General features: G+C 43.6%; 1 protein-coding gene across 10 annotated transcripts in view; it reads right to left on the reverse strand.

Annotated features, from left to right (window-relative positions):
* Positions 1-17225, reverse strand: part of FUT10 (fucosyltransferase 10) — a 100223-nt gene that overhangs the window by 77833 nt on the left and 5165 nt on the right. For 5 of the 10 annotated variants that reach the window (XR_010141086.1, XM_054561415.2, XM_054561414.2 and 2 more), the window contains exons 3-4: positions 9853-10206; positions 1799-2093 (exon numbers count right to left, since the gene is read on the reverse strand). Coding sequence is in view for 8 of the 10 variants with exons in the window: in XM_054561415.2 (XP_054417390.2) it covers positions 1799-2093; positions 9853-9933 (376 nt within the window). In the remaining 2 variants the exon portion in view is untranslated. Of the gene's footprint in view, positions 1-1798; positions 2094-9243; positions 9349-9852; positions 10207-17225 lie in introns of those variants that run through there. The other 5 variants (XR_010141087.1, XM_063726604.1, XM_063726605.1 and 2 more) reach the window with 2 other exon arrangements.

The raw sequence follows: 17225 nt of genomic DNA on the forward strand, positions 1-17225 counted from the left end.
GTATCTACATGTGTACATGTATATATGTGTGTATATATGTGTGTATATGTGCATGTGTATGTGTGTATGTATATGTGTGTATATATGCATATATGCATGTATGTATATGTATGTATATGTGTGTGCATATGTATATGCATATGCGTACGTATGCATAAATGTGTATGTGTGTACATATGTGTATGTGTGTACATATGTATATGTGCGTATACGTGTATATGTGTATGAACATATATATATGTATATTGTATTAGTCCATTCTCATACTGCTATGAAGAAATACCCGAGACTGGATAATTTATAAAGGAAAGAGGTTTAATTGACTCACAGTTCTACATTGCTTGGGAGGCCTCAGGAAATTTACAATCATGGCAGAAGGCAAAGGAGAAACAGGCACTTTCTTCACAGGGCAGCAGGATGGAGTGAGTGCCAGCAGGGGAAATGCCAGACGCTTATAAAACCATCAGATCTCATTAGACTCACTCACTATCATGAGAACAGCATGCGGGAACCACCCCATGATCCAGTTACCTCCACCTGGTCCCACCCTTGACACGTGGGGATTATGGGGATTACAATTCAAGATGAGATTTTGGGTGGGGACACAGCCAAACCATATCAGTATATATGTGTGTATATATGCATGTATATAGTGTATGTATATGTATATATATATGTGTGTGTATATATATATGTGTGTGTGTATATATATATATGTGTGTGTATGTGTAGGCATGTGTTTATGTATGTATATGTGTGTACAACTTGTTTTCCCTAGAGTAGCATCACATATTCTTAAATAAATTTCTACTACAGATTTCTAACAATAACATAAACAATGTAGAGTAGTGTTATATGTAACTTTCTATCTGTAACTTAGTTTTGAGGTTTATCAAAGTTACATGCTCACAGCTCTAGTTCATTTTCATCATTGCATAGTATTCCACTGAATTTATATATTACACTTCATTTAATCATTTTTCTGTTATTGGACATTTAGGTTACTTTAAAAGCTTTACTTATGATGAACAATGCTATAATGAACAATCCATGTCTATATGTGAGATTTCATGCGGTTATAAATTTAGCAGTGGAATTACTAAGTATGAATTCACATTTACTAGATATTGCCAAACCAATATCTAAAGTGGTTGTACCACTGTCAACATTTAAAACATTTAAACATTTAAAAAACTTTTTTAAAAGTTTTAAACATTTAAAAAACTTTAACACACATGTATATATAACTCCTATATGTCTAAATAACATACTTAGATTGTTACACAAACACACACACACACACACATCATGATTCCCTCTAGAGTATCAGGGAGGGAAATGGGATCGGTCAGGGAGGGGCTCATACAGATTTTCAATTATACATGTAGTATTTTATGCCTTAAGCTATGTGATAGGTACATAAATGCCCATTATATTATCTATATTTTTTGTGAATGTAACGGAAATCTTTCTAGAAGCTTCTGTTACAATTTGGGAAATTAAACTCAACATTTAACTTTGCTTCATCTCAAAGCACAACTAGAAGATCATAATCCCTTATCCAACCCTTCAGAGATATACGTGTTAGAGAATTCAGAAGCCACCACGCCCAGCCAGGCTTGTTTCTTTTTTGTATCTGCTAAATGCTCAGGCCTTCCACAGAGCAAATGCAAAGGAAATCAGGGGTGTCAAAGTGTTTTCAAGGGGAGCTCCACCATCACTTTTCAGAGGTAAACTGTAACTCAGCTTTGGAGGAAGACCACAGCAAACAAGGGAGAGAGGCGAAAGCCCTGCTTACCATAGAAGAGGAATGCTTTGGTCATGTGATGATGCAGGTAGGTCCGGTTGATGGTGAAGAAACAAGCATCTGCTCCACATTGGCCTAACCTCCCAGTCTCCCCCGTCAGCGGGGACCACCAGAGCATAATGGGGTAGCTATCCAATTCCCATTTTCTTTTCCTGTTGAAGGTCAATCCTTCTTTCTTAAGAAATGAATTAAGATGCGTAGGTGCTTCCTCCATTTTTGTATGTCTATCTTGCAAACTGGAACTTTTCAACTCCTTCCTTTCAAACTTCCCCAGCTCAACCATGACCTAAAAGAGAAGACAATTATTACCAGAGTCAAACTGTTTGATTTCCTTTTGCACATCTCTCATTCATCTTGATGATTTAGCCCTTGACTCGTTTTCAATTGCTGCTGTGACAAATTACCACAAACAGTAATTTAAAATAACACAAATTTAAGCTAGGTGCACTGGCTTACACTTGTAATCTCAGCGCGTCATCAGGGGGGCAAGGTGGAAGGATCGCTTGAGGCCAGGAGATTGAGACCAGCCTGGCCAACATGGTGAAACCCCGACTCTACTAAAAAATACAAAAATCAGTCAGGCATGGTGGTGGCACACGCCTGTAATCCCAGCTACCTGGGAGGCTGAGTTGGGAGAATCGAATCACTTGAACTCGGGAGGCAGAGGTTGCAGTGAGCCAAGATCGCGCCACTGCACTCGAGCCTCGGCAACAGAGCAAAGCTCCGTGTCAAAAAAAAGAAAAGAAAAAAAATCGGCTGGGCGTGGTGATGTAGGCCTGTAATCCCAGATATTCAGGAGGCTGAGGCAGAAAGATTGCTTGAGCCCAGAAGTTAGAGGTTGTAGTGAACTATGATTGCACCAATGGACTCCAGCCTGGGCAACATAGCAAGACCTTGTCTCAAAAACCAATCAATCAATCAATCAATCACAAATTTGTTATCACACAGTTCTGAAGTCAGAAGTCTGCAATGGGTCTCACTGGGCTAAGACCCAGGGGTCAGCAGGGCTGCATTCCTCCCTGAAGACTCTAGAAGAGAAACCTCTTTCTTGCTTCTCTTTTAGAGCCTCCACCATTCTTGACTCATGGCCTCATTCCTCCTCTTCAAAGCCAGCAACACTGCATCTCTCTGACTCTTCTGATGTCACCTCTTCTCTCTGACCATGTCAGGAAAGGCTCTCCATCTTTAAGAACTCATGTGATTACATAGGGCCCACATGAATAATTTGGGATAATCCCCCCACCTCAAAGTGGGTCACATTGATCCCATCTGCAAAGTCCCTTTTGCCACCTAAAGTAACATATTCACAGGTTTCAGGGATCAGGGAGCGGACACAGCCTCCAAATATCAACCAACAAGAATGGCCAATGATTCTACTAAATACTTAGAACAAATACATTTCCCCTCCATCTCATAAGTCTATAGGATATCCAGAAATAGTTTTGCCTCTTTTTTTTTTTTTTTTTTTTTTGAGATAGAGTCTCGCACGGTCACCTGGGTGCAATGGCGCGATCTCGGCTCACTGCAACCTCCGCCTCCCAGGTTCAAGCGATTCTCCTGCCTCAGCCTCCCAAGTAGCTGGGATTACAGGTGCCAGCCACCACACCCGGATAATTTTTTGTATTTTTAGTAGAAATGGAGTTTCACTATGTTGGCCAGGCTGGTCTCAAACTCCTGACCTCGTGATCTGCCTGCCTCAGCCTCCCAAAGTGCTAGGATTACAGGCATGAGCCACCACACCTGGCCAGTTTTGCCTCTTAATGAAACCTATGACAGGATAATTACCTGACTACTACTAGAGAATGCACTCTAGGGAAAATGAGTTATAAATTACCAACTGGTTTTTTATTACAATTAAAGTAGTCATAACATGTGTTTTATGTTTCTAATAATACTCACTATAGCATTGAGATGGTGAAACAATACCTAATGTCAAAATTCCCTAGAGTCTATGTTACCAACATAGTAGACCATAAATACTGGGCTTCCACTCACTCCCACTTAGAACCACATTTTTAAATTTATTCCAGGATAGTCTAAGTCTGGGTCACTGGACAGCTTGGACATCAGTAACAGTCATCTGGAGGGCAGGGTGAGTGTAGCAGAAACTCCAGAAGTGCTGCCTTTTCATCAAATTTTAAGATTTGGTATTGTGCTGAGCACAGTGGCATACACCTATAGTCCCAGCTACTCAGGAGGCTGAGACCAGAGGATCGCTTGAGTCCAGGAGTTCAAGACTGCAGTGCGGTATGACTGCACCACTGTACTGCAGCCTGAGCAAAAAAGGGAGACTCCATCTCGACAAAAAAACAAGATTTGATATTAATATAATTGATATGGCACTAATTATAGAAATATGCTGGAGAAAGGGTTGATCTGCTCCATATGTAACTGAAAGTTTAGTAGTCAGATTATGAAACAAATACAGTGTTAAAGCAGTTAAAGTAAGGCACATTTACATTTCTATGTGTCAACTGCTCCACCAGTCGGCCATGGAGGCCATTCCCTGTGCAGCCCTCGGGTCCTGCTTTTAGCAGCCAAGAGTGTTACCTCTTTTATGTGCTCGCTGCTCCTGGTGTTAGATAAAGGCCACTGATCATTGATGCATTGCATGGAGTCTGGGGAGGGCCCGTGACTTTCATTAGATTCTCAACGGTATCCAAGGCCAAAAAAAAAAACCACTGAGTGAAAGCCAAGTAGCACTCCAGAAGAAGTAAGAAATTATATTGGCTTTAAAAAGTCATGGATCACCTGAGATGCCAAAGTCAACACTAGAGCAGCAGAACCATCACTGAAAACTAAAGTCTGCCTGTTGCCAATAGCTCTCTCAGCATTTTTATGATGGAGCAATGTGGCTCTCCCCAGTAGTTTGATCCACGGGAGATGACTTGTAGCCACAAACTATCTTCTCATCTGACCCTCTTCCCAAATGTACAACCAGTCACTTAAAAGAAAGGCTTTTAGAAAGCCATAGGATACAACTCCAAAGGTAAAATTTATTCCACATTTCAGATCAGTATCTACTATGTGAGTTATAAATTCATTTACAAATAATAGGGATGCTTTTAAGGAGAGATTCTTCTTCTGCCATACAACTTTTTTTTTTTTTTTTTGAGACAGAGTCTCTCTCTGTCACCCAGGCTAGAGTGCAATGGTGCAATCTCAGCCTACTGCAGGCTCCTCTTCTCGGGTTCAAATGATTCTCCTGCCTCAGCCTCCAGAGTAGCTGGGATTACAAATGCGGGCCACCACGCCCCGCTAATTTTTTTGTATTCTTAGTAGAGACAGGGTTTCATCACATTGGCCCAAACAGCTTTTTAAAAGACATTACCTTCGGATATCACTACCAGATTGTAGGAAATATGGCAGAATAAAGGAATGCATTAAATAAAACCATAATCAGCCAATCCCACACTCTAGAAAAGTTAAAAGGATAAATGACCCAGTTTTAACAAGTCCATGACATGGAATAAAAGGTGGGGCAGAAAAGCCTTTTTTTTTTTTCTTTTTTCTTTTTTTTTTTTTTTGAGACAGAGTCTCGCTCTGTCACCAGGCTGGAGTGCAGTGGTACAATCTCGGCTCACTGCAACCTCCACCTCCCAGGTTCAAGTGATTCTCCTGCCTCAGCCTCCCAAGTAGCTGGGACTACAGGCATGCACCACCACGCCCAGATAATTTTTTTGTATTTTTAGTAGAGATGGGGTTTCACCATGTTGGCCAGGATGGTCTCGATCTTTTGGCCTCGTGATCCACCCACCTTGGCCTCCTAAAGTGCTGGGATTACAGGCCTGCGCCACTGTGCCTGGCCAAACCTTTTAAGAGTGAAAAAAACAAAAACATAAAACTTGAGACTCACCAACAAAATGCAATGTATAGGTTTGTTTATCCCAAATTAAAACCAACTCAGGCCAGACATGGTGGCTTACACCTGTACTCCCAGCATTTTAGGAGGCCCAGGTGGGTGGATCACCTGAGGTCAAGAGTTCGAGACCAGCCTGGCTAATATAGTGAAACCTCATCTCTTCTAAAAATACAAAAAATTAGCTGGGCATGGTGGCATGCCCCGTCTCTCCTAAAAATACAAAAATTAGCTGGGCTTGGTGGCACACACCTGTAATCTCAGCTACTTGGGAGGATGAGGCAGGAGGATCACTTGAACCCAGGAGGTGGAGGTTGCAGTGAGCCAAGAACATGCCACTGCACTCCAGCCTGGGCAACAGAGGAAGACTCCGTCTCAAAAAAAAAACCCAACTCATTATGAAAATTCTTTTTATTTTGAGACAACTGGGAAAAATTTAACATGGCCTATCATACGGAGAATATTCAGTAATTGTTAATTTTGCTGGGTGTGATAGTAGCAATATGGTTACATTATATTTTTCAAAGTTCCCAGCTCCAAAGTGAGAGAATCATATTAACATATATTCAAGTGAAATGCTATTATGTCCTGGATTTGCTTTAAAATACTCCAAAATACATTCCTAAACTATTTATGCAACTAAAAAGTAAAATCAAAAAATAAATATACATATATACCCAAAGAATTTACAGACAGTTTATACAAAATATAGTTAAATGTGAATGGAAAACAATGTCTAAGTTTTCCTCCAGAGAACTATGTTTTAGCTTAAGTGTAGGTAACTATAATATTTTCATGTTTAGATTAATATTAATTAAATAATTTATGTTATAGAATCTGCTATGGGCTAAATTGTATACCACAAAAAAATTCATATGTTGAAGTCCTTACTCCCAGTACCTTAAAACATGACTATATTTGGAGACAGCGTCTTCAAAGAGGTAACTGAGTTAAAATGGGTGGGCCCTAATCCAGTAGGACTGGTGTCCTTATAAAAAGGGGAAATTTTGACACACACAATTACAGAGAGAAGGCAGTGTAAAGATACAGGGAGAAAACAGCCATCTATAAACCAAGGAGAGAGGCCACAGAAGAAAGAACCCTGCTGACACCTTGATCTTGGACTTCCCAGTCTCCCGAACTGTAAAAAAAAAATTAATTTTGGTTGTGGAAGCAAGCGACTTCATCTGCAGTATTTTGTTACAGCAGCGCTAGCAAACTAACGAAGGATCCATGGCATGATTTTTTCCTATTTATCCTATCTTTACCCTACTCATGTGGCAAAGTATTACATTTGCCTAAAAACAGGAATGGAGGCCAGGCACGGTGGCTCACGCTTGTAATCCCAATACTTTGGGAGGCCAAGGCGGGTGAATCACTTGAGGTCAGGAGTTCGAGACCACCCTGGCCAACATGGTGAAACCCCATCTCTACTAAAAATACAAAAAATTAGCCAGGCGTGGTGGCAGGCACCTGTAATCCCAGCTACTCAGGAGGCTGAGGCAGGAGAATTGCTTGAACCCAGGAGGCGGAGGTTGCAGTGAGCCAAGATTGCACCACTGCACTCCAGCCTGGCAACTGAGCAAGACTCGGTCTCAAAAAACAAAAAAAAAAACTTCCCACAGAAAGCAGCAGAAAGCTGAAAATGTCAGGCCTTCTGTGCAGCAGGTCCTAGATACCTCCAGCACAAACAAGGAAAGAGGCACATGTTGCCTCTCACCAGAATCCCAATCTGGCAGAAGGCAGCAGTAGAAATACAGCACCATATTGTCTGCCAAAGTGCTTTTATAAGCATTATCTCATTCAATCCTACGCAGAAGGGAGATCCCGCAGAGTGAAAAAGCCCAGAGAACACCTTAGCTTCTACCAGTCCCACAAGTGCAACTACTCACATCCACAAATAACCTTTAAATGTTGTGTGGAGAGCCAGGCGTGGTGGCTCATGCCTGTAATCCCAGCACTTTGGGAGAACAAGGCAGGTGGATCACCTGAGGTCAAGAGTTCGAGACCAGCCTGGCCAACATGGCAAAACCCCGTCTCTACTAAAACTACAAAAATTAGCCAGGCGTGGTGGCAGGCACCTGTAATCCCAGCTACTCAGGAGGCTGAGGCAGGAGAATTGCTTGAACCCAGGAGGTGGTGGTTTCAGTGAGCCGAGATCACGCCATTGCACTCCAGCATGGGCAACAAAAGCAAAACTCCATCTCAAAAAAAAAAGTCCTGTGGAAGCCAGGCGCAGTGGCTCACACCTGCAATCTCAGTGCTTTGAGAAGCCAGGTAGGCAGATCGCTTGAGCTCAGGAGTTCAAGACCAGCCTGAGCAACATGGTGAAACCCCATCTCTACAAAAAAATAGAAAACTTAGCCACGTGTGGTAGTACACACCTATAGTCTCAGCTACTCAGGAGGCTGCGTTGGGAGGATTTTTTTGAGCCTGGGAGGTAGAGGTTGCAGTGAGCCGAGATCATGCCACTGCACTCCAGCCTGGGTGACAAGAGTGAAACTGTCTCAAAAAAAAAAAAAAGTTCTGTGGATTTTGAAATGGATGGCTGGTACCTGAATGGGTGCAAATTCTATCTGAGCTGATATCTATACTGTTACTATCACTGCCCAATTTTTATTTCAATTTGAAATCAGTGAAGGGGCTGGGAATGGTGGCTCACACCTGTAATCCCAGCATTTTGTGAGGCCAAGGTGTGCAGACTGTTTGAGCCCAGGAGTTCAAGACCAGCCTGGTCAATGTGATAAAACCCCGTCTCTACAAAAAAATACCAAAACTAGGCCAGGTGTGGTGGCTCACGCCTATAATCCCAGCACTTTGGGAGGCCGAGGCGGGAGGATCACTTGAGGTCAGGAGTTCAAGACCAGCCTGGCCAACATGGTGAAACCTCATTTCTACTAAAAAATGCAAAATTAGCTAGGTGGCGGAAGCCTGTAATCCCAGCTACTTGGGAGGCTGAGGCAGGAAATCGCTTGAACCTGGGAGGCAGAGGTAGTAGTGAGCCAAGATCACACCACTGCACTCCAGCCTGGGTGACAAAGTGAGACTCCACCTCAAAAAAAAAAAAAAAAAAATTAGCCAGGCACCGTGGCACATGCCTGTGGTCCCAGCTACTGGAGATGCTGAGGTGGGATTACATGAGCCCAGGGAGGTGGAGGCTGCAGTGAGCTGAGACTGCGCCACTGCTCTCCAGCCTGGGAGACAAAATGAGATCCTGTCTCAAAAAATAATAAATAAATAAATAGAAATCCGTGAATGAAGTTCAGAATAACTGACTAAGGGATTACAGGTAGGAAAACTAAGCACACGTTTCAGTTCATTCATCCATACACAGTCCTTGGTCTAGAAGCACATGTCAAGATTTACTTATAATGTAGATGTCTGTGTTCTATACTTACTACAAGATACAGACTATCTTGTTCTCAGAATAGTCCTTGCTTCTCCAAGAATGCAGTCTTTCAAAAGTGATAACAGTAGGAGATTCTGAGGAAGCCATCCAATTTTGACCCAGGAAGACAGGCTGAGCTTTACTTTCTGTTTCTCTATAACCAGGAGCCTACGAGAATCTCAAACTCACCTTGTATCTCAATGACTTTGTTTCTGCCTGACACGTCCATTCACTAAACCTCAGTTTCACCTGTTTAAAAAAGTGGGGCAGGGGGTGAATGGAAGGGTCTCCCTGCCAGAGGTTTTTTACTGGGAGGAATGCTGGGAGGTATTTTCCTCCCAGTAGAAAACCTCTGATCCTGGCTGGGCACAGTGGCTCCTGCTTGTAATCCTAGCACTTTGGAAGGCCAAGGCAGGCAGATCACTTGAGATCTGGAGTTCGAGACCAGCACGGCCAACATGGTGAAACCACATCTCTATTAATAATACAAAAAATTTAGCTGGGCGTGGTAGCGGGCGCCTGTAATCCCAACTACTCGGGAGGTTGAGGCACAAGAATTGCTTGAACCCGGGAGGCAGAGGTTGCAGTGAGCAGAGATCACGCCACTGCACTCCAGCTCGGGCAACAGAGTGGTACTGTGTCTTAAAAAAGAAAGAAAGAAAGAAAAAAAAAAAACTCTGATCCTGAACACCCCTGATTCAACAAAAAGTGAAATAATTGGAGTTTTGAGAAAATACGGGGTGGGGGGACATGGCAAAGGCCCAGCTATCAACACTACACAACCCACATTCTTGGTACCTGGAGTGTGACAAGCAGAAAGACGGTAGCTGTGATGCACAGGCAAGATGCCAAAAGCTTCCTCCTCTGAATCCGTACCATGCTGCCCTGCCCTGGGTGGCTGACAGAGGGCTAACCTGGTTACCAGGTGTTCTCTTGTCAGCCCAGAGCCCGAGACAACTTCACATGGAAGAACCATCTGGGCGCCAATTTCCTGCACTGCCATTCCTGCTGGGACCAGGTCTCCATGAAGGACTGAGATCCGAAGTTGTGAGAGGGCCTGGCTTGGCATCGAGAGGAAGCAGCATGCAGTCTTCTTAGGCTATCATCAGAGCAGCTGGAGATTTCTCCAAATAAGAAGGCATCAAAAAAATTCTGCAACAAAAGATCACCTTTTAGCCATAGCGCAGATTCAATAAATGTAGTCTTGCAGGAGGGTGATCATGAAAAAACAGACATTTTAAACTAAAAGGAAGCATTGAGATCATGTAGTCCTAGTACCTCACTCATAAGTAAGGAAATCAAGGCTGGGCGTGATGGCTCACTCCTGTAATCCCAGCACTTTGGGAGGCCAAGGCAGGTAGATCATTTGAGGTCAGGAGTTTGAGACCAGTCTGGCCAACATGGCAAAACCCTGTCTCTACTAAAAATACCAAAATTAGTCAGGCATGGTGGCATGCACCCGTACTCACAGCTACTCAGGAGGCTGCAGCAGGAGAATCACTTGAACCTGGGAGGTGGAGGTTGCAGTGAGTAGCCTGGGTAACAGAGAAAGGAAAGGAAAAGAAAGGAAGGGGAGGGGAGGGGAGGGAAGGGGAGGGGAGGGGAGAAGGGGAGGGGAGGGGAGGGAAGGGGAGGGGAGGGGAGAAGGGAGGGGAGGGGAGAAGGGAGGGAAGGGGGGGAGAGAGGAGGGGAGGGAGTGGAGGGCAGGGGAGGGGAGAAGGGAAGGGAGGGGAGGGGAAGGGAACCAGAGTGGTGAATTGACTTACTCATGGCCACATAGCCCATCAGGGGAGAGTGACAAATCTACAACCAGATCCCAAATCTAAAACTCTGCTTCCATTTAACGCTCTCTGCCATCAGAAGACTGAATTCCAAGATTTTTATATGGAGTCATTCTCTTCTATCTAAGCTTCAAAGGAGTTTAGAAATGGAATAAAAGTTACCAGGACTATCCACCCACTCCCATAAAATTTGGGAAGAAAATAAAAGATTCAGGCTTTAATCAAAAATGGATAATGATCACGTGGCCCCCAATGCCCACTAAGGAAACCAACTTTTGCCACAGCATAAGGAATTCTGAATATGATTTATTTGTCTTTTACAGCAAATGAATAAAGCAGTGGGCTGCTGGAGCAATATTATTCTTTGGAAGTTTCCAAATAAAATTTTCATCTATCTGAAATGAATGATCTTTTCAAAAAAGTTGTAAAAATGAACTAAATGAGGGCCAGGTACAGTGGCTCATACCTTTAATCACAGTACTCTGGGAGGCCAAGGCAGGAGGATGGCTTGTGCCCAGGAGTTTGACACCAGCCTGGGCAACATAGTGAAACCCTGTCTGCACAGAAAATTTTACAAATTAGCTGGGCATGGGGGTGTGCATCTATAGTCCCAGCTACTCAGGAGGCTGAAGTGGGAGGATTGTTTGAGCCCAGGAGGTCAAGGCTGCAGTAAGCCGTGATTGCACCACTGCACTCTAGTGTAGGCAACAGAGCAAGATCCTACCTCAAAAAAAAAGAAAAGGTAAAAAAAAAAAAAAAATGCCCCCATAGAATGCCCTTTATCCCTGTGATAGTCTATGAACTTCAATGTCCTGGGCAAATGGCACTGTGGAGCTCCGAGTGGAGGAAGGGTCAACTTTCTAGAGGAAGGGCAGTGCTGCTGCACAGTACTTCACAGATCTGAGTCTAAGTCAGACCTACATCATGCCCCTGGCATACAGAGTTAAAGATATAATTAGATACAATTAGACCTATAAAAATAATATAGAATCCTAGTTAAAAACTGTAGTCTTAAAGGTGTGCTCCCAGGCGGGCGCAGTGGCTCACACCTGTAATCCCAGCACTTTGGGAGGCCGAAGCGGGTGGATCACTTAAGGTGAGGAGTTGAAGACCAGCCTAGCCAAGATGGTGAAACCCCGTCTCTACTAAAAATACAAAAATTAGCTGGGCGCGGTGGCAGGCGCCTGTAATCCCAGCTACTCGGGAGGCTGAGGCCAGAGAATCACTTGAACCTGGGAGGCGGAGGTTGCAGTGAGCCGAAATCGTGCCACTGCACTGGGCGACAAAGCCAGACTCCGTCTCAAAAAAAAAAAAAAAAAGGTGGGCTCCCCTCTCATGAGTTTACCTTGATTTACTTTTCTTTTGAGACAGGGTCTTGCTCTGTCAACCAGGCTGAAGTGCAGTAGTGCGATCATGGCTCACTGTAGCCTCCAACTCCCAGGCTCAAGCAATCCTCCCACCTCAGCCTCCCGAGTAGCTGGGACTAATGGCATGTGCCACCACACCCAGCTAATTTTTGTTTGTTTGTTTGTTTGTAGAGACGAGGTCTCACCATATTGTCCAGGCTGGTCTTGGACTCGTGGGCTCAAGTGATCCTCCTGCCTTGGCCTCCCAAAGTGCTGGGATTACAGGTGTGAGCCACCGTGCCCAGCCTCACTTTTAAATCCAGGATTTTTTTTTTCCTTCAATCACAAAGTAACACTTGGACTCAGAAATCACCAAAAGTGCATTTTTCTTCTTTCATCCATGAAATTCCCAAAACCCAGTGACTAAGAGAAGGTCTCAAGTCTGCCTGCCAGGATTCAAATCCCAATTCCCCAGCTGGCTTAACCTCACCTCTCCGTAACTCACTTTCCAAAAGTAGATCCTCATGAGGCCTAATCAGAGTTGTGAGAATTTTATGAGCTATGATTGGTAAAACACTTATTTCAGACCCTGACACATAATAAATATCCAATAAATGTTTGTTATCCTTATATTTAAATATTATTCGAATTTATTATCCCTTTAGGTAGAAAATGAAGCATATAAAATAGATTGCTACCCCATCAACTGGAAGGTTAAAAGGAAAAATGCTCACTTTGCCAAAGAAAAGGAGATTGCTAATATTTGTTGAGTAACTTATCATGGGCAAGGCCTTTCCTAAGTACTTAGCACACAGGCAGGCACTCATTCAATCCTCCCAACAACTCCACTCTCATTTTCAAATATAAGACAACTGAATCTGAATGAAGTAAAGTAACTTGCCCAAGACTCTAACTTTGACAAGTATTATGATCTGAAGTGCACACATTCCTTTATATATTTTAGCATTAATACTATAAAATTCCCTGGCTGCACACAGCGGCTCATGCAGGTAATCCCAACAGCTTAGGAGGCCATGGTGGGAGGACCAGCCTAGGCAACACAGTAAGACCCCATCTCTACAAAAAATAAATTAGCCAGGCATGGTGGTGAGTGTCTGTAGTCCTAGCTACTTGGGAGGCTGAGGCAGGAGGATTGCTTCAGCCCAGGAGATTGAGGCTGCAGTGAGCAGTGATTGTGCCACTGCACTTAGCTTAGGTGACAGAGCCAGGCCTGGTCTCAAAAAATAAAAAAAAAATTTAAAAAAAGAAATACTGTAAAATTACCACCAGACAATACCAACACTCACAGGTTACCTGCCTAAACCACAGAAAACATATGTAGTACAGTTGTCAGCTGGTATATCAGAGAAAAAAGGAATAAAAATCTATAAGAACCTGTAAAGTACCTTTGCTCCTACTTAGTAGATGCTTGTAGCTATTAACTACATACAATATGGAGCTAGCACTTTGGGTCCCAATCCTGGTTCTATCACTTAATATAAATTTAGACAAGCTACTGAATCTTTCTAAGCCTCAGCTTCTTCATAGTAAATAATAAATGTTAAATATCACTATTTCTTTCCCTTGCATAACATAAAGATTACCAAATTTTTATTTAATGTGCAGAAACAATTTATTACAGTTATCATTAATGTAACCCAGATTACATTTACAGTAGTAAAATAATATCACCTACTTGAATGGGAATAAACCTATATTGTTTTCAAAAAATGTTTAGATATATCACTCTACTCAATCTTATTTATAACCACTTTGAAAAATAGGCAAGGTAGGTATTATTATTCCCAGTTCCCAAGGAAGCTGAACCTCCTCAAGTTTTAAGAGATTTGCCCAAGATCATACATATATATATACACACATATATACACACACACTCACACATAGTCATACACACACACATATACATATATATATAGAGAGAGAGAGAGTTGTTATTGTTGTTGTTGTTGTTGCTTTTGTTGTTGTTTTGAGACAGGGTCTCGCTCTGTTGCCCAGGATGGAGTGCAGTGGTGTGATCTCAGCTCACTGCAACCTCCACCTCCCGGGTTCAAGTGATTCTCCTGCCTCATCCTCCCAAGTAGCTGGGACTACAAGTGCGTGCCACCACACACAGCTAATTTTTCTATTTGTAGTAGAGACAGGGTTTCACCATGTTGGCCAGGCTGGTCTCGAACTGCTGAATTATCTTGAACACCTCAAATGATCCACCTGCCTCGGCCTCCCAAAGTGCTAGGATTACAGGTGTGAGCCACCACACCCGGCCACAAGATCATATTTTTTAAAGACAGAAGTGAGTCTAGATATCAGCTCACTCGACTCAAAGATGTGTGGAAAGCAAACAAATGAAGGAACATAGTGACAGCTTGTGAAAAGTACAAAAAGAATCAGGAATAAAGGAAAACAAAAGATACAATTTGAGGACAGAGTTTGGGATATTTTTACAGCTACTGCATAGCTCAGGTCTATCATAGGACCTTTTTGGGACCTTCGCATAGCTTTATGAACTATGACAGAAGAATTTAAGATTATGAATTCCCTTATATTTAAAGAATCTCAACCTAGGCTATCTTCCCAAAGCCAGAAGTGTAGTAGGTCTCAGGGGCCAACCTATGGTTAAATAACTACCACTAAAGAACAGAGCCAGCCAGGTGCAGTGACTCTGGGGGGCTGAGGCAGGAAGATCCCTTGAGCCCAGGGGTTCAAGACCAACCTGGGCAACAAAGCAAGACTCTGTCTCTACAAAAAAAATTTTTTTAAATTTAAAAATTAGCTGGACATGGTGGTGCATGTCGGTAGTCCCAGCTACCTGGGAGGCTAAAGCAGGAGAATCACTTGAGCCCAGCAGTTCGAGGCTGCACTGAGCCATGATTATGCCACTGTACTCCAGCCTGGGTGGCAGAGTGAGACACTGTCTCAAAAAAGAAAACAAAAGAACGAAAGGAAAGGGAAAGGGGAAGGGAAGGGAAAATGGAAGGGGAGAGAAAAGAAGGGCAGGGCAGGGAAGGGAAAAGAAGGGCAGGGCAGGACAGGGCAGGGCCCAGCCAGGGTAGATAGTAGTATTTTGACTTAGAGCATGCAACCATTATCCAGGCCTCAGGGTACATTTATAACAATAACAGTCAATTTAATACTGTATATGGTATTAGTTACCCAGAAGCCTGACGTCAAGTCAGCGGTCCTCCAACTGGTGGGACAGACAGACTTGCAGAGAGCACTATGAAGGACAGCAGGCTCCAATTCAATAGAATAGACCAAAAGAGAACAGTAAGGGAGAAAGGGACACTGGCAGCCATGTCAATCAAGACTGGTGACTAGTCCGGGCACAGTGGCTCACACCTGTAATCCCAGCACTTTGGGAGGCTGAGGTGGGTGGATCACCTGAGGTCAGGAGTTCGAGACCAGCCCGACCAATATGATGAAACCCTGTCTTTACTAAAAATACAAAAATTAGCCAGGTATGGTGGCAGGCTGCTGTAATCCCAGCTACTTGGGAGGCTGAGGCAGGAAGGACTGCTTGAACCCAGGAGGCGGAGGTTGCAGTGAGCTGAGATTGCACCACTGCACTCCAGCCTGGGCTACAGAGCGAGACTCTGTCTCAAAAAAAACACACAAAAATTAGCCAGGCATGGTGGCATGCACCTGTAGTCCCAGCTACTCGGGAGGCTGAGGCAGGAGAATTACTTGAACCCGGGAGGTGGAGTTTGCAGTGAACCGAAATCACGCCACTGCACTCCAGCCTGGGTGACACAGCGAGACTCAGTCTCAAAAAAAAAAAAAAAAAAAAAAAACACTAGTGATTAGTCAAGGTGTGGCCAGAGCACATTTCTATTACAGAACTGAAGGCAATGCCATTCTTAAATTCCAGACACATACTGAAGCACTTAAATTATGAGACTCCAAGACAAATGCTCTCATTTCATCATTGCCTACAGGATGAATCTCAGAGTTCTGCAAGAGGGTGCCCTAGAATACTCCTTCCTGGGACAGAACGATATGTATATTCAGACAACCATGGCAGGTACCATCTGAAATGGACTCTCACTCACCAATCCTCTTACCCCTAGGAGCTGAGCTTCTAAAGTGCACTGCACGGCTGGCGTGCACCACCAGGGTTAACCATCTGCTGCACAGAGTGGGGTTTGGAGCTGAGTATGACTACCTCATACTCTTGCACGAGCTACGCCATCAAAACCAGCAACACTTTCATCCTAAAATAATTCCAAATTTTCAACCGTATTTTGAATTAAGATGGACAGAAGAGAGACTGAATATCTTCCAGGTAATTAGCAGCTTGAGGGTGCCAGCTTCAAATTTTGGCCATTCAGGGCCAGTTGAAGGTATAAGAGTCTCAGAAATGGAACCAAGGGATGATTTCTTTCCTGCATGTCTGACTGTAAAATGAGAAAACAACCTTAGGTGACACTCTGAGCTTTCGGAACCTGGTAGTTTGTGAGGCTGGGTGCGGTGGCTCATGCCTGTAATCCCAGCACTGTGGGAGGCCAAGGCGGGTGGATCACCTAAGGTCAGGAGTTTGAGACCAGGCTAGACAACACAGTGAAACTTCATCTCTACTAAAAATGCAAAAATCAGCCAGGTGTAGTGCCAGTCACCTGTAATCCCAGCTACTGGGGAGACTGAGGCAGGAGAATCCCTTGAACCTGGGAGGCAGAGGATGCAGTGAGCTGAGATTGCACCACTGTACTCCAGCCTGGACGACAGAATGAGACTGTGTCTCAAAAAAAAAGAAGAAGAAGAAGAAGAAGAAGAACCTGGTAGTTCGTGTGCCTCTCCTCCTCCTATCTCTCCCTACTTGCAGGAGTGGCGAGGCAGAAGGCAGGGAGCTCTGGGAAGACTCCTTTGCCCATTTCTGCTAATTGGGGAGTCAACTGGGTTAATGAGCTAGAGGTAATACCACGGAGAGTTTTTAGAAGAAATGTATCTAATTATCAAATTTAAACCATTCACACTAAAATGCAATGTATCAAATAGGTTTGACTCTCCCAAGGTGTTTTCACTTGATAAC

Source organism: Pongo abelii, chromosome 7, assembly GCF_028885655.2.
Source record: "Pongo abelii isolate AG06213 chromosome 7, NHGRI_mPonAbe1-v2.0_pri, whole genome shotgun sequence".
Taxonomy (NCBI): domain Eukaryota; kingdom Metazoa; phylum Chordata; class Mammalia; order Primates; family Hominidae; genus Pongo; species Pongo abelii.